Source organism: Periplaneta americana, chromosome 4 (genome assembly GCF_040183065.1).
Source record: "Periplaneta americana isolate PAMFEO1 chromosome 4, P.americana_PAMFEO1_priV1, whole genome shotgun sequence".
NCBI lineage: Eukaryota > Metazoa > Arthropoda > Insecta > Blattodea > Blattidae > Periplaneta > Periplaneta americana.
The window spans coordinates 22,388,878-22,408,149 of record NC_091120.1 but is presented as its reverse complement, the minus strand read 5'-3'; the positions used below and the strand labels follow the sequence as shown (position 1 = coordinate 22,408,149).

General features: G+C 35.4%; 2 protein-coding genes across 3 annotated transcripts in view; one reads left to right on the top strand and one right to left on the bottom strand.

Moving 5' to 3' along the window:
* Window positions 1-19,272, top strand: part of Lrp4 (LDL receptor related protein 4) — a 218,038-nt gene that overhangs the window by 65,527 nt on the left and 133,239 nt on the right. For both annotated transcript variants that reach the window (XM_069822956.1, XM_069822955.1), the window contains exon 3: window positions 5,751-5,880. In XM_069822956.1, the coding sequence (XP_069679057.1) occupies window positions 5,751-5,880 (130 nt within the window). The remainder of the gene's footprint in view (window positions 1-5,750; window positions 5,881-19,272) is intronic.
* Window positions 1-19,272, bottom strand: part of LOC138697590 (putative protein-lysine deacylase ABHD14B) — a 242,643-nt gene that overhangs the window by 97,994 nt on the left and 125,377 nt on the right. The window lies entirely within an intron of this gene.

Below are 19,272 nucleotides of genomic sequence, written 5' to 3'. Positions count from 1 at the left end.
GCAACCCTATTCTGCCCGAGGGTAGGTCATTCAATGAAAACCCAGTTTTCTCATAAAGTATCATAATACGTTAATTTTTTTATATTGGGTTATTTTACGACGCTCTATCAACATCTAAGGTTATTTAGCGTCTGAATGAAATGAAGTTGATAATGCCGGTGAAATGAGTCCGGGGTCCAGCACCGAAAGTTACCCAGCATTTGCTAGTATTGGATTGAGGGAAAATCCCGGGAAAAACCTCAACCAGGTAAGTTGCCCCGACCGAGATTCGAACCCGGGTCACCTGGTTTCGCGGCCAGACGCGCTGACCGTTACTCCGCAGGTGTGGACCAAGGTAAACAAAAACTGAGCCAGTTTCAGTAATAATTGCGGATATTTCTCAAAATCCATACAGGTTAAAAAAAAATTAAGCAACTTATTGGAGGACGAAGAAGAGCTGAAGCTGTCATTTTGCTTTTGAGAGACAAATTTACTTAATAGCAGTGATTGCGTTAATGCCAGAGAGTCATCCACTTTACACCTCTTTGCAGCAAATATTTCACTCCTGCTTTTACGTCACTTCGCAGAGAGTTAATAAAAATATTTATTGAATTTAAAGGTTACTTAACATAAAAAAATTATATACACAGAGAGGTGCTTTAATTTTTTTCAGTAATATTACAAAATTCAGGACATTTGCAAGACAGGAAAAATTCAACAGGATATCTATTTTCAAGTTAAATTTAGGACAATTCCTCTTTTTCAGGACGAATGGCAACCTCAGGTAACGTGCACCACAACAATAAAGGCACGATTGTTAAATTTCTCTTTCCTCACAAGTGTCAAATGTGTTTGCTAGACTTCTATACCGTTAGTGTACAGACTGTAAAAACATATGTTGCAAATAAACGGAGTATAGCGTTGGTCCCAAACCCGACCCCTCAGGGACTCCTGTTTTAATGCGTTGAATGATTGAGAGAGCGATAGGGAAAGAGAGATGATTCATGTCGAAACTGCAATTCGCTGTTTGGAATTTATATGCAATTAAATTCACATAAATTCCTGGAATATGTAGTTGATGCAGTTTCTAGGTAAGATCACCATAGCAAAATGTTGTCAGAAGCCTGGTATAGGCCGTGTAGCAACAGTATGAGATTGACGTTGAATTCACGTTGAATATACTGCGTTGGTCTAAATAGTACTTCCCTATTGCGATGTTGAGTTTTAAATCTAAATTTTGCATGATTTACTCTGTCAGGTGTGTTCAAGAATATACTGACGCCATTTAAAACAACACGTTCCAGAATGTTCCTTAAGAAGTCCAGTACCCTGATCGAGCAATAGATTTTGGAAGATGCTGAAGCTTTACCTGGCTTTATAATGGCTGTAATATTCCTATATTTCCCGAAAGCAGTAACTTTCAGACAGGCATTAGGGGAGAGTGGGTAGGAATGGGACATTTTTCAGAATATTTGAATTTCAACAAAAATTTAATTACTTATTTGATGTTGTTAAATCTCGGTACAATCTTTATTTGTTGAACATACTTGGAACCTAATGAGCTCCACCCAACTTTAAAAAATAGTTATGAAAATCATTGTTATACTTTGTATTGCATATTGTCCCATTCCTCCCACAGAGTAGGAGGAATGGGACAGCTTGCAGGGGCTTTGGGACACCACTTAATGGACATTAGCAAACATCTGAAAACTAACTCCAAATGAATAAAGGCACCTACTGTAGTTCTCTGTGTCCCACCACACTTTGAAGGATATGGCAACTTTATAACTAAACTGGTGGCCATAATTCTGGAAACTTTTTGTTTTTGTACTGAATTATTATAACATCTGCATTGATTCACAGATTTATACAATTGAAAATGTTACTCATGACTGTTTCGTTAATTATGGGGTTATAATAAAGGTATTATATTAAATCCTGAATATTTTAACAATAAATAATCATTACTATGTGGGAAATTATGTTCTTGTCGTTTAAGATCTAAATATTAATTTCAGATTTCATTATAATTTCCCATTATTTACTGTAATAAAAACTGGCCCATTTTTTATTTTAAGATTATTGTTCATCGGTAGAAGCATTGTTGAGCACTGTTAGCATAAAATGTGGACATTATTAGTGTGTTTCTATCATTAGTCTGACTTAAGATTTCGTTAGGTTAACATCTGATTGCTTTACAACAAATTTTATTGATCATTTTATCACAATGGATCCACGAAAGGACTGGACACCTTCTAGGGCAGTCACGCTTCGAGAAGAAGGCTACACATTCAAGTAAATTGCAAGAAAACTTGGTAATGGTGCTACAGTGTCTGGCATCCAGAAGGTAGGCCTATGGCAGAAGTACAAATCCACAAAATCTTGTAACGAATCAGTCACGAGTAACATTTTCAATTGTATAAATCTATGAATCAATGCAGATGTTATAATAATGCAGTACAAAAACAAAAAGTTTCCAGAATTATGGCCACCAGTGTACATCAGATATTTGAACACAGCTGATATCCTCCTTGTCTGGGAATATAAAATCTTTAGAGTCCTGTTTCCTCTTCATAAAATTCACTATCAAATCTCCATCTCTTTCTACTTCTTCAACTCTACCTACATAATGAACAACTGACTTTTTTCCTCAAAATTAACAAGAACAAAATCGTTCTTTTCAAAATCTCTACTATTGAAGTCAAAATCTTCTTCATTCTCGACTTCAAACAAGTCATCGTCAGATGAGTCAATATATTCTATTTGTTCAGAGCTGCTCGAATCAGTGTCAAAATTCACAGACTTTACTGAACTGGTATTTGTTGATTTAGGTGCACTCTTACTCTTCTTTCGGCCCGCCTCTTCTCAAATGCATTTCTTCTCAGAAGTGTCAGTTATAATTCTAGTTCCTGCTCTTTTTCTTCCACGAGCCGAGTTTTCTTTGCTGACTCCTACCTTAGAATAAGGACGAACATCTTGAGGAGTTAGTTAAGGATTTCAATGCACTAAGATGCTTAGCAAGAGCAGATTTTGAAATACTCATTTCTTTCGCTACAGCTCTAATTGATCTACCTTCATCTATGACTGTTGGAGAGCAAGTCTTATTTTACTTTCGTCGTTTCTAACTCTCTCAGTTTTCTTTTCCCAAACTCTCGGCATTTTTCTCCACCTAATAAAATAAAAATATTTAATCTGAAATCAATTACTTATATTCATTATATTAAAAATTACATAATATATATAGTATACATTATGTAACAGAACATGCCAGGAGATATGGGACATCTCCCATAGCTCCTGCAACTTGCTGTCCCATTCCTCCTACATACACAAAAAATTGGTGAATGTACCACATGTTAAATCTAGTTGTAGGGTTAACCTAAACTTATCCATAAATATATAGCCCATCCTTGTGGCTTTGTATATAATAAGTGTAAAATGCATACCTTCAACAATGAGATGACTAGAAGAGTTTGTAAGAACTACTAAAATATTACTTTTTACATAGAAAAACACAAAATATGGACAGCATAAATATTAGCAACCCTTGTGCTGTCATACAACATAACAGAGGAAGTTGCTTGTAGACACATCTATGGGTGGATAGAAGAACATCTAACTGTGCGCCAAATTCAAAATGAAACTTGTGTCCCATTCCTCCTGTGTCCCAAACCTACCCACTCTCACCTACACATTTTTAAGGCTATTGTATGAAGAGGAAGACGTTGTAGTGAAGAATTATAGGAGAAAGTGTATTGGATCCAGTCATCTTTTTTTTTAATTGAATGAGTTGTATCCTCCTGAATGTTAAACATAAATGTAGACATTATGAAGGTTTAAGCATTTAAATTATTTACAACAATGGTACTGGGTGTATTATAAATTCATTAAAGAACATTCGCGTTATTATTCACCTGAAAAATCTGTATTAAAGCCGGTTTTCGAAGACCCCACATTCTGCAGCAATACACGTAGCCGCCCGGGTGTGAACTGAGCGCGCCACATTCCCTAACTTCGGTGTTCGGATGCTAGGTAAATACGTTGTACCTATGTTGAGTTATCTCTAACCGTGACCCTGATGTCACGAGATTTTGTGTCGTTGCTATCAGCTGTACTGTAACACAGAAAGCTTCAAATGTCCAGAGAGAGACAAGTTCACAAGAGTGTTACGGAAGAAAGAAAAGTGCTTTTATCCGAAACTATTCAAAATCGGACATATTTATATAGGAACTTTTTTCATCAGAATGATGTCAGAAATCACATCCTGTATATAGATGAGTACATATAGGGGAGAGTCGGGTAGTATCGGACATCGGGTAATATCGGACAGTGAGTTTCTTTCATCTACCACACGATGATAGTACCTGATTGACATGGTTACGTTTCTGTGATGTCGCATAGAGAAACGTAACCATGTCATTCAGGTACTACCATATGGTGGTAGATGAAAGAAACTCACTGTCCGATACTACCCGATGTCCGATACCACCCGACTCTCCCCTACAGGGTGTTTCCGAGGTGGTGTTACAAACTTTCAGGGATGATGGTGAAGGGCACATGTATCAATTTGAGATAAGGAACCCTGGTCCGGAAATGACCGAGTCGACAGTTACAAGCAAAAATAGTTGTGTGGAAATGAAATAATTTTATTTCTCTGTACATCTTATTTATGTGTATTTATCTGTACATCTTACACATACTGTATTCATCTGACGTTGTTTACGTTGTATACTTACAGTATTCCATTCAGTGCGCTGTCTGAGGGGTGGGGACAGAAAACTACACTAAAGTAATGCAGATAGCGTAATGTGTAACGGACATGGTCGGTCCTGATATGCACGTCTGTAGACAGCAGTGTATGTGTACAAATTGCAGTGTCCAGTCGATCCGTCCTAGTGAAATGGAGGAGTACACCAGAGCAAAATATGCAGACATGATTTTCGAATACGGATGAGCCAATGGGAACAGTAGACAGCTCACAGATTGTATCGGTGACAAGTACCTACGTAGGAGACATCCAGCACATACCATCTTTCCACAACTGTTCCAAAGATTACAGGAAAAAAGGGCACATGGTGCGAAATTACAAGTCCATTTCCACACAACTATTTTTGCTTATAACTTTCGACTCAGTCATTTCCGGATCATGGTTCCTTATCTCAAATTGATACATGTGCCCTTCGCCATCATCCCTGAAAGTTTGTAACACCACCTCGGAAACACCCCGTATAGGATATGAGTATATTATATAGCCTACATACAATAAGCTCAGGAAGACATAATAAAATGTATTTTTCCTTTTCTTAAGAAACGTATTTATTTCCTTATTTAAAAACTACATTTTATTACTAACTTCTGTATTCTTTCACGTAGAAGTCGTTTCAAAATCTTTACATTAGTAAAATTCTGAAATTCAACTTCTTATCTAGTAATAAGAGTAGTGCTTTCTCTCTTTAGAGTAGTATATGGCGTCAATGAGAGATCTGCAACTGACTGGCTTAATTCCCTTCCTGCTCTCCCAGTTATTACAGATTTCCTTCATGTGCCTCTTTGGCGTCATACTCTCCGGCTCCTTGAGGATTACAATCCAACGCCTGCCTTTCAATGACGTCTGCAGGTTTTCCTAACGCATGACCTATCCATCTCCATTCACTCCAAACTTGATATAATGCGAAATCAAAAACTAACATTTTACAAGTGAAATACAATATTGTATTTTATGAAGTGGTCCTAATACTGGTCCATACTTTGAAGGTTTGGTTTCTCTTCAGGTTATGACATGAACTGCACATCAGAGGAGTTCCAGTGCGACAACGGACTATGTGTCAAGTCTACCTGGAGATGCGACGGTGACAACGACTGCAAGGACTTCTCGGATGAATTCAACTGCACCAAGAAAACGTGAGTTGACACAAGATCAGATGTTTTAAGTAGTGATATTCGAGTAAAAAGTAGAATTATTAGATTCTTGCAACTTCTCGAGATATAAGGTGGGTGCTCCTATTATGGCCATGTTTCTGATATGGCCACCCCCTATTGTGAGTTAGTTAACCGAAAAATCCGCTAAATTGCAGCAGCATCCAGTGAAAGGGCATCCTCGTATGTCACTTGATCGTTTTCCATCCAGTCAGGTTGAGCACAACATGGCATCAGTTGCCTGTTTTGCGGTTTTCATGTGACCTCTTCTTATTTTTCTCTGGTAAGTCTCCTTTGTTTTATGCATGTTTTTCAAAGACTTGTTTCATGAAAACCATAGTACTCCATTCAGTTTTTAATGTTCTGTTGATTGGTGTTGTCGTTGATGGCGCATCTTTTACGAGTTGTTCATAATCAAACGATTTTCGTGAAAGCTTACCTGCTCCTGATATGGCCATACCAAATGCACCATGGCCATATCAAGTTCATTTCACTTTTATTTTTTTTCCTGACAAATTTACATGCCTTATAGCTGGGATTACTAAAAAATTTTGTAGTTTAAGAAAAACAACTTAATTTTTTTATGGAATTTTTTTATGGAAAAACCTGTTTTGTCTACACTTTTGAATTATAAAAAAGATTATTAAGTGTCATCTTTATTCATTTTACACCAAAATTATTTAATTTTAGCACAACTGCGCTATCAAACTGAAAACAATCACGATTTGTAGAACATGCAACAAGGGTGGCCATATCATGTGCACATGTTCCTGATATGGCCACTAGGTAGTCTTTTGGAATTTGGGACTTTTTGGACAATTAAATCTATTTTTATGGGGAAAGGAAATTGTTTTAAGAAAGTCCATTAGACTGAGAACGAGTAAGAAAAAAGTGGTTTACATTTTTTCAAAATCGCGGCTAGAAAAATTCTCAAACCTTAGCATGGCCATATCAGCGACACCTACCTTATCTCGAATTGTGAACAAGTATTCGAATACTTCGCTCAGTTGGCAGATACTGCAAGAAGTGAAGAATGAGAACAGAAACAAACACTAGAGGAGGAAGTTCTCGAGAACACCGATTGCTCATCGTAGGGACCGGATTTTTATGTAATTACATATTATATTCCTTTCAACCTAACCGTATATAAATAACAAATCTTTGCGAATCTTATAATTACCATTAGTAAGTTATATTAAAATTTGATACTACATATTTTTTTGTGCGAGGTCGTGCGTATTTGCTTGTTTTCCGCACAGAACCAATACGCGGTAAGTGTGAAATACCACATTCAGTATTCCCAACCTAACACACATAACAATTTCCCTCTTCTTACCGCTTAAGCGCGACATTCATTTTACTGCTTTAGGCTTTTAACATATTATTTTTAGAGACGTTTAACATAGTAATAATTATAAATTGGAAACTTACCACTGCAATTTCACCTATATTGCAATGTTAATTATTGTTTTTAAATATTTGCAAAAATTAAGTAAAGTCTACTACTCCACGAAACTTATTGCATTCCTGATACAAGTAACATTAAGGAAGCCGTGAAAAAATCAACGAGATTCCAGATGCCGATGTTATTACTGCAATATGTTATATAAATAATATTGTTAAAATATTAAAATGAAAAATAAATCATTACATAACCTTACCGTTTGTTTTAAGTTCGCATTTATAGACTGGGGGAAAAAAAGACAGACGTATATCACGGCCTGCTGGAGTATAGTAAACACAGAAAACATTTTACAGCAACAATGTTGAAGAAAGATATTTTCGTATTCCGAAGTTGGCGTCATTAAACACAAACCAACATGGAGATTTCATTGCAACTAATTAGAAATTCGTCTTTCAGGTATGTAATAAACGATCTTCGCACAAAATAATGTACGATACACGAGCGGTATGTTTGTTTTCATGTTCTCGGAAATTAAAAAAGCTCAACTACGTTTCGCTTTTTCAATCTTTTCCTCGAACATGAAAACGTCAACATACGCTCTTGTAACGTATATTAATATTACATACTTACCCCACATTACAAATTATGGCTTGGTATTACATAATTGCTGAACACAGACATGCTCTTACAATTAGCAATGCTCATGTGGAGCGAGTTTTTTTTTTAAATGAAGAATCTCTGAACTGACTAGAGGAATTATTTAATATTTATTTATTTATTTATTTATTTAACCTGGTAGAGATAAGGCCGTAAGGCCTTCTCTGCCCCTCTACCAGGAGATTCCAACTATAATATGAAGAATAAAATTACAATTAGTATTAAATTTACAATCACAATTACAAATAAAATTACAATTAGTATTAAATTTACAATTACAATTACAATAAAAATCAAAGTACGAAAAGATTACCTGACTAATTAAAGCTAGATAATTTATCATAGAAACACAAAGAATATTTTATATTTACTGAATTACAAATTAAACCTAGAATAACAAAATTGTATAGTGATGAAATTACTGGATATTGAAATATTTTGTGATAGATTAAGGAAACTATTTACAAGAAATCAATTACTGACCAAGTGCCTAGTAAGTTTGCGTTTGAATTCAATTTTATTTCGACAGTCCCTGATGCTAGCAGGTAGCGAATTCCACAGTCTTGGTAGGGCTATTGTGAAAGAGGATGAGTATGAGGATGTGCGATGGGATGGTATTGTTAGTATTGTTTCATGACGAGAGCGTGTGTTCAGATTATGGTGGGAAGAAAGGTAAGTGAAGCGAATCCTTGGCATCAACCCCTTCGATTTGATTACCCCCCTTTGATTTGATTACCTGGTTGGGTTTTTCCGAGGTTTTCCCCAACCAAAAGGCAAATGACGGGTAATATTTTGGCGAATCCTCGGATCTCACCTCATCTCACTACATCTCGCCAAAATATTGTAAAAAATTGCACAAAATTGTAAAAATTGTAGAAAATTACTAAATTGTAAAACTATAAAAATTTGTAAAAATTGTAATTGTAATATTGTAAAATATTTGACATGTTCCACATCTTAAAGCTTCATTGCTCATGTAAGATATATGGAATAAAATAAATGAATGAACAGGTACGAAGGAATAGAAGAGTTCAAGACTTCGAAGAGAAAGAGAAGTGAATGTAAATTTCTTTCCTTATCTAGTTTAAGCCAACCTATTGCTTCCAGGGATGGGGTAATATGATCATATTTACGAACATTGCTTACAAAACGTACACACAAATTATGAGCACGTTGAAGTTTCGTATGAGGCGAATCGGATGAGGCCAGGACTTGTAAAATCAGAACTCTTAGTAATGACGAACTTTAATATGTCATCTAGAGAATTGTTTTATTATATTTCAACAAACAAAGAACTAATAAACAAAAACAAAGGAAGCAAGAAGTATTCTTTTAAACAATGTTAATGCAGTGAGTGTAGAGACATGTAGACTCTACTTATCAATCCCTATGCTTTTCAATGTGTACAGCAGCCGTGGCGAGAACGTGACTCGCGAGACATTGTGACTCCCAGTGCTAACTGTGCATTTCGCTTGTTTCTAATCTCCGCCAAGCCTCACCCTCTCACACAATGGAGTCAAACTCCGTTCCATTTGTATTTGTCTCTGACCTGCGAGTGGCATATGTCTCTCTCGAAATCATGTACGAAAGTTCCAAGTAGGATGGGAGGACGCATTTTTTTTTTTTTTGCTGTCAATATGATGAGAATATTAAATGTAGGCCTATGATTTGTTCACAAGTATTACGAGGAAAACGGTTGTACAACATAAAACGTCATTATACTACATGTTACTCATGAAACATTAAAAGGTTAAGTGTTATTGTTGTTATCATCATCATCTCTGTACATCGACCCTTTTTCAGCAGATGTACGAATAATGCGGTTAGCTCTTCAATTTTTGAATTCATTGATTTACTATGTGATGTCAAATGAAAGCTAGATGTAAGGACTTGACAAATGTTGAACTTTCAAATCTTTGCCAAAAAATAAATATCCGAAGCTTCATTCTTTCGTTTGCTCTGTTGAAGGCATATTCGCTACAACTTACGTTTGTGAAAAATTATTTTCAACAATGGAAATAGTAAAAACCAAATTTAGATCACAACTGACAGACAAATACCTTCGTGATCAACTACGATTGGCAGTAAGTGACATAATTCCTGATTTTGAAACTTTGTCGCAAAGACATTCTGAAGATAGTTAATTTTAGATCGTGATATTGTTCATTTATTGTCCATTTCTTTCTTCGTTACACGTACTAAACATTAGTTTGTAGCCTTGTACTGTATAAAATTATATTTAAGTGCTTGACGTAAGGAAAATGAAAATCCGTTAATAAGTCAAACAGTTGCTTCACTTCCCCTTCGGGTGTCCGCCTCCCTCCATATGTGCAATGCACGTTGCAGGTTACACAATGGCTCGGCACGATTACATTTTCGCCACCGCTGGTGTACAGTCTTATGGCATGTTCTTTAATATAGAACTACACCACTACAACCAAATAACACGAAGGTAATTATAATTGATTAATTGAGCGTCAAAATACAAGTGTATTTACATTGAAATTCATTATAAGTTTATGTTCAAATTCAAAATTCAAATTCAAATGTATTTACAATTTACATTTGAAATGAATATATATGTATGGATACCCGAAATGAGCATATGCTCGTGCTCTGGTACAGTCCAGTAGTCTACATAAATTTTACAGGGATCAAATAATAATGCTAATGATAGAAATAATAGTAACAATAATAATAATAATAATAATAATAATAATAATAACAATAATAATAATAATAAAATAATAATAATAATAGCATAATCGTGACAGAAATGATACAAAGATTGTAATACAAAATAATTAATTAATAATGATAATATTAATAATAATAATAATAATTATTATTATTATTATTATTATTATTATTATTATTATTATTATTATAGTGATAAAACAAAAATATTTACAATAACAAAATAAATACTAAGACGGATAAAATAAAACATAAAACCACTAGCGAGAGTTAACACAACTTAAATAAGCATATAATAACGGGAAAAAATGACGAACTCGAAAATCAACAGAAAAGTTTGTTGTATCGCAGACGACAGCAACCGCCGTATTGACATTGTGTTGTGCATTATTGGTAGTAGGGGGGAGCCGAAAGTCTACGTAACTGCCGTTCTCTTCGAATCTTCTCGTACAATCATGGGAAGTTAAAGCTGCAAAAACAAAATGTCTACGAGTCAAACTGTTCATTATTACCAGGATAAATATAAATAATACTGAAATATATTAATATAGTTTCAGTTATAGATCTCCCCTTTTGTGAAAGAGGTGTCATATCAAAATATTTTATGAACGGCGGGGAAAATATAAATTTCAAGAACTCTCTAGTGACAAGAGATGCTTTTTTATTTTTTAAAGTGTCCTGAATTTTCATTCCCTAGAGTTGGTAACCCTACTTCAAATCTTGTTATTATTTTGGTCATGAGTGTACAAGACTGTTTGCAGATAACTAGCCTACAGTTCATGTAATCATCATCATCATCATCATCATCATCATCATCATCATCAACTTTCAGGTTTAGGCCTTCAGACCTGTTCCGTCCTCAGGGAATATCGTCAGTCATTCTTGTTCTTGGGCGCCCAACATCTCTACGTCCTTTGGGCTTATAATTTAGCATTATTTTGGGAAGTCGCATTTCATCCATTCTAATTATGTGGTCATGCCATTTTCTCTTCTGTTGTTCCACTCTGTTGTCCGTGTTAAATATATTCAGCTCTGTTCTGATATCAGTGTTCTTTCTGTGATCTAGGAGGGTAGTCCCTGCAACTGCTCTTAGGAATTTCATTTCCGAAGTCTCTATTTTCCTCTTATCTTTCCTATTTAAGGTCCAATTTTCGCATCCATACATCAGGACTGGTGTGGCTACTACTTTATAAAGTTTCAGTTGCGTTTCTTTTGTAGTTTTCTGTCGTAAGTGTCTCCTGATGGTTCCGCATATTCTCCCAAATCTCTGAACTTTCATATTTATATCTTCGTTTTGGTTATATGTCACATTAGACCCTAAATATTGGAAGTTGGATACTTGTTCGATTATTTATTATTTATAATAATTTTGCACCTAAGTGGATTTTTCCCTAAAAAGGCCATTGATTTTGTCTTCGTAGTAGATATATTCAAGTTGTATTCTGTCATTATGTTCTGTAATTTGAAGGATGCCATTTGTAGTCCATCTTCTGTTTCTTCTATGATAGCCTGATCATCGGCGAATAAAATTGTGTTTAAAACTGTATTTCCTAGTTTTATACCCCCCGTTATAGTATCTTGCCATCTCTTAATGGCCTCGTCAATGTATATATGTAATACGAAGTTAAATTACATCTCGCTGTAGCATGACGCTGACACAAGAGACGAAGCCCCTGTAAACACTCTTCCTTGGCTTCGTTTCATCACGGATCGAGTTGCAAGTTCATTCAGAAATGCTTCTCAATGATTTCGTGGCGATCGGCTTATCCGGAGGAGGGCGTGGCAGGCACCTACTCCACCTCGAGTTACTTGAACTTACTTCACGCACACGTCGCCACCCTTGTGCGTCGCTTCCCTCCTACACTCATTATTGCTGCCAAGTGGGAACTCGAGATGGGGGGTTGTGAGAAGTGTTAGTTTATTCATCTTGCAAGAGGAAAATGCTACAAAAAAATAGGCGCACAGATCCACCCTTAGTCGTTTTCCGCCGCCCACCTTACCACCCACACCTATTTTCCCTCCTGCAGTCACTACGTGTTGGTATCGATCCAAGCAGACGCACTGGACGCGCGCCGGCCCAGCGCCATTGAGAACGCCACACAGCGTCGGTTACTCCAAATGCTGTACTCATACAAACACTACGACAACTGGGCATCTTAGCATCACGATTGTTGCTACAAATGGGTGTAATTAAATGACACATTTTCAAAGACTTCTATTTTCTGACGACCAAATCGTAATTGCAAATAATAAAAATTACCTATAGTAATGTCACAAGAGATCTGAAATTTGCCGATAAATCCACGAGCGAAGCGAGAATCTCAGACCTCTAGTGACATTTATTAGGATTATTTCGTGAATAAAATAAAAATGTAAATAAATTCGCTCACAAAATGTCAATAATTGTCTATTTATGAATACTTAACCTATTCAGACATTGTGAAGTCGAAACAGATGAATAACGATTACTGCAATAAAGAAATTGAATGTTATTCAGTAATGCCAATTGAGAAAAGCGAAATACAGGTTTAAAAATGTCAATTACATGTACTGCGCTTTTCTCTTGTTATTACAACAGAAATACGTTTTCATTATCTGCTGAAATCGTAACTTAATTTTAAACATTTTATAGTATAATTACACTGAAAAAGTACAAGTCTCCAGGTATTGATCAAATTCCAGCAGAATTACTGTAATACAAGAGGGTGCAAGGGCATTATCTAGCGAAATTTATAAACTTGTACTTGCAATTTGGGAAAAGGAAATTGTACCAGAACAATGGAAGGAGTCCATAATCGTACCTATTTTTAAGAAGGGGACAAGACTAACTGTAGTAACTTTCGAGGAATATCACTTTTGCTGACGTCGTACAAAATTTTGTCGAATGTCCTTTTGAGAAGATTAACTCCATATGTAGATGAAATTATAGGGGATCATCAGTGTGGTTTTAGGCGTAGCAGATCGACTATTGATCAGATTTTTTGTATTCGACAGATATTGGAGAAAAAATGGGAGTATAAGGGTACAGTACATCAGTTATTCATAGATTTCAAAAAGGCGTATGATTCGGTTAAGAGAGAAGTTTTATATAATATTCTTATTGAATTTGGTATTCCCAAGAAACTAGTTCGATTAATTAAAATGTGTCTTAGTGAAACTTACAGCAGAGTCCGTATAGGCCAGTTTCTATCTGATGCTTTTCCAATTCACTGCGGGCTAAAGCAGCGAGATGCACTATCACCTTTACTTTTTAACTTCGCTCTAGAATATGCCATTAGGAAAGTTCAGGATAATAGACAGGGTTTGGAGTTGAATGGGCTACATCAGCTTCTTGTCTATGCGGATGACGTGAATATGCTAGGAGAAAATCCACAAACGATTAGGGAAAACGCGAAAATTCTAGTTGAAGCAAGTAAAGCGATAGGGTTGGAAGTAAATCCCGAAAAGACTAAGTATATGATTATGTCTCGTGACCAGAATATTGTACGAAATGGAACTATAAAAATTGGAGATGTATCCTTCGAAGAGGTGGAAAAATTAAAATATCTTGGAGCAACAGTAACAAATATAAATGACACTCGGGAGAAAATTAAACGCAGAATAAATATGGGGAAATGCGTGTTATTATTCGGTTGAGAAGCTTTAGTCATCTAGTCTTCTGTCAAAAAATCTGAAAGTTAGAATTTATAAAACAGTTATATTACCGGTTGTTCTGTATGGTTGTGAAACTTGGACTCTCACTTTGAGAGAGGAACAGAGATTAAGGGTGTTTGAGAATAAGGTTATTAGGAAAATATTTGGGGCTAAGAGGGATAAAGTTACAGGAGAATGGAGAGTGTTACACAACGGACAGCTGCACGCATTGTATTGTTCACCTGACATAATTAGGAACATAAAATCCAGACGTTTGAGATGGGCAGGACATGTAGCACGTATGGGCGAATCCAGAAATGCATATAGAGTGTTAGTTGGGAGGCCGGAGGGAAAAAGACCTTTGGGAGGGTCGAGACGTAGGTGGGAAGATAATATTAAAATGGATTTGAGGGAGGTGGGATATGATGGTAGAGACTGGATTAATCTTGCTCAGGATAGGGACCAATGGCGCGCTTATGTGAGGGCGGCAATGAACCTCCGGGTTCCTTAAAAGCCAGTAAGTAAGTAAGTAAGTAATGTCACGAGAGGTCTGAGATTTATCTGGAACATCTCAGACCTCGAGTGGCATTTCTATATATATATATATAATTTGAACTGGTAATGGAAATTACGGGAAAACGGCTGGACGGATTCTAATAAATGACCCCTCATTTTGAAGCTTGGAACTCAAAGTTTTTCGGAAAAACAGTAGTTTTCAGTGAAATGTCAATTTTTAAACATAATTTTCCTATTTTCCAAAATCCATCTGTCGTCAGTTTTGAGAACTAGCTAATAGCATTCACTGCCGACGTGATATACCCTTTGCTTTTTTTGTAAAGGAGAAGCGAAGCGAGCATCAAGTCGGCCGTGTTGCATTTCAGAATAAAACAAAACACATACTACAGTAAACAATATTACACGAAGGGCATGATCTGCAAGAATGCTGACATATTTAGAGCTCAAATTAAATTGGTTATTAAAAACTTAACTTATTAAAAATAATTTACAGGTTCGATTCTGTGGTGTGTAATTTTCTGGGTACAGCTGTGTATTGGATATTAAAAACTACAAAACTTGAGGTGGTTTGATGACATTATTATAATTAGAAATGAAATATTATTGTAGTTAATGCCATGATGTGACTATTTTTCATCAATTATACATATTAATGCTATATTGATGATATGAAAGTGAAACGTTTTGGGGTTATATAAGTAGATGTAAAGTACAACTTAAATTAGATTTTGATTTCTTCATTTTACTGAGTGGCGGCTATATAGTATATGTTACTCAAAGCTATAAAACTTACGTAAGATAATAATATTATTAAAAATCAAATATTTTTATAATTACTAATCAAGTGGGTTGGGTCTTTTTCATATATTTAATGGCGGTGTGGTGTAGATATTTATATGCGTGGTTCTCTTCAGTATTGGCTCGAGAGAGAGTATCTTTCATTGTTATGGAAGCAAATAACTTTCCGAATGTCTGGTATTCTTCATTGAAAATAAATCTGAAAAATGTTTATTTGAACGTCTAATGAACTTAGTTTGCAGCATTTGCTGCACAAGCCACTAGTATTATTTATTTCGTGAATAAAATAAAAATGTAAATAATATATCCCTAAAATTCGATCACAAAATATTAATAATTGTATATTAACGAATACTTAACCTATTCAGACATTGTGAAGTTGAAATACTCGTAGATGAATATCGATTACTGAATAAAGAAATTCGATGTTATTATTCAGTAATCCCAATTGCGAAATACAGGTTTAACAATGTTAATTACATGTACTGCACTTTTCTCTTATTATTATTTATAACATAAATACATTTTCATTATCTGCTGAAATCATAATTTAATTTAACAGTAACACTGGGGACAGCTATATACCAATGCTTATGTATTCACAGCGAGACATGTTGCTACACAGTGAAGCCATCTCTGAATCGATAGGCCTAATTAAAACACGAATTTTATTACTCCATACGGAAGGCAGTTTGATGAAAAGACCTTATTACTACTATGCAAGGTCATTGGGTTTAATATGCGATGATATTACATAAATTTGAACATCTGACTTTCTATTAATTGTTTCATTTCATTCACAAAATACAAATTTTATAGGATACTTATAGGTTATGTTACCTGTGGGAGCAGGACCAATGTCAGCTGTGTCTTATTTCGACCGTTACAATTAGTGCTACACGAAAGCATTTTTTATAGCTCGACAAACGCATTCTCGCTGTAGTGTGTAACGGAACTAAAGCTGCATCTACACAGTTCAATATTCCAATCGCGTATGCGTGCAATCTGGGAAGAATATTGAAAGAATCAAGTTTAAAAGGTACGTTCAATTAAGATGCATGAAGATTTTGTGTCTACATGGTGCGCCGTCTTGAACTAACTGCGTAAATATATTAATTAATATTAAATATCAATCTTGCATTCATTGCTTTAAAGTTGAAAGTAAAGTTTAACCGTGTAGTTGCATCTTAATGTATTCATGATCATCAATTCACGGGGAAACAGTTGGCGCCAACCACTAAACAAAAGAACGACCATGCGATAAATTGATAGCGATAAATCTAGCTGCAAAAATTATCGCAAAGTCTGACTGTAATTGGTTGGAATTCAAAATTTCATTACACTTCATTGGTCTAAAATGGAATGACGTCATAGAAACGAAATAGTCTATAGTAATGTCACAAGAGAGCTGAGATTTGCCGATAAATCCACGAGCGAAAGGAGAATCTCAGACCTCGAGTGACATTTATTAGGATTATTTTGTGAATAAAATAAAAATGTAAATAAATTCGCTCACAAAATGTCAATAATTTTATATTTATAAATACTTAACCTATTCAGACATTGTGAAGTCGAAATAGATGAACAGCGATTGCTACAATAAAGAAATTGAATGTTATTCAGTAATGCCAAATTGAGAAAAGCGAAATACAGGTTTAAAAATGTTAATTACATGTACTGCGCTTTACTATTGTTATTATAACAGAAATATGTTTTCATTATCTGCTGAAATCATAATTTAATTTAAACATTTTATAGAATAATTACAAATAACCTGATTAATACATTAATTAAATGAACAATTGTTATGAAGGAGTGTCATTTTCTTTAGATACAATGGACGTGGAATTAGAAGATGAAGATGTAGATATGGAAGTAGGATTTCGCACTTTATTTAGTATAATGGATTCATGCTCATCGATTTACGTGGAAAAAATTGGCGACACTACTAAACAAAAGAACGACCATCGATAAATTGATAGTAATAAATCGAGCTGCAGAAATTATCGCGATGTATGACTGTGATTAGTTGGAATTCAGAATTTCATTACACTTCATTTGCCGAAAATGGAATGACGTCATATAAACGAAATAGTCACAGGTAATACCACGAGAAGATCTATGATTACTGATAAGTAGAGCCCGGATTTATTTTTAGTAAATGTCAATATTGCTAGTCAGTATAGTTCACAAACATAAAATCCATGCCCCCACTCCTTTTAGATGTCATTTTTGTCATTCAGTATTTCCGTCTGGTATAGTGAGGATCACATAAGAGTAGTTTCCAAAAGTCTAATTTGGCCGTCCCTTCGGTGTTGCCAATTAATATCAGATATCACCAAAGAGGGAAAAATCACAATGTTACGTTCTGAAATAATACTTACTTACTTACTTACTTACTTACTTACTTACTTACTTACTTACTTACTGGCTTTTAAGGAACCCGGAGGTTCATTGCCGCCCTCACATAAGCCCGCCATTGTCCCTATCCTGAGATAGATTAATCCATTCTCTATCATCATATCCCACCTCCCTCAAATCCATTTTAATATTATCTTCCCACCTACGTCTCGGCCTCCCTAAAGGTCTTTTTCCCTCCGGCCTCCCAACTAACACTCTATATGCATTTCTGGATTCGCCCATACGTGCTACATGCCCTGCCCATCTCAAACGTCTGGATTTAATGTTCCTAATGATGTCAGGTGAAGAATGAAATAATGATAATAATAATAATAATAATAATAATAATAATAATAATAATAATAATAATATACTGATTAACAATAACAATGTCTTACTTATTTACATATTTATCACATCTCATCTTATGTTACGAGGTTTTTCCTAAATAGTTCAATAACTTAAGAAATAGTATATTTTCCTCCTGGATTCTCGCATATTATGTTGGTAATTAGGATTAGTGTGATCAGGAAAAAGAAAAGGAATTGGACGAGTCACTGGCTGAGAAAAAACTGCCTACTGCAGGATGCATTGGAAAGAACGGTGAACGGAAGAAAATTTCGGGGCAGAAGAAGATATCAGACGATAGACAACTTTAAGATACATGAATTATATGCGGAGACAAAGAAAAAGGCAGAAAATATGAAAGATTGGAGAATGCTGGGTTTGCAGTGAAAGACTTTACCTTAGGCAGAATACTATGAATGAATGAATACCTAACATTATGGTTTGACCTGTTTTGGTGATATCTGTTAACAGTTGACAACATTGATAAGACGGCCATATTAGCTTTCAGGAACTACAAGTAATCTTACGTGGACCCACTATAGATAATGCTGTTTGGGGGGACATCCACGGACTCAACAATATTCGCAATAAAACGTAAAAATAATTCTGTATTGACCACCTCTGTGATGTAGGGGTCAGCATGCTGGTCTCTTACGCAGAGGGCCCTGATTCGATTCCCGGTCGGGTTGAATTTCCTGGGTGAGGTTTTTCAGGGTTTTTCGTCAACCGTAAGGCAAATTCCAGGAAATTCGGGCCACAACATCCCTGAATATCACCGGCCTCATTCATCACCGAAATCATATTCATAACAAATCAGTAATACATATACAGTCGCCATCTAGTTCACAACAATATAACCAGTCTCAACAATAGTACACAGGCCTTCGGATTTCAACCAAAGATTAACTCGCGATGTGACCAAA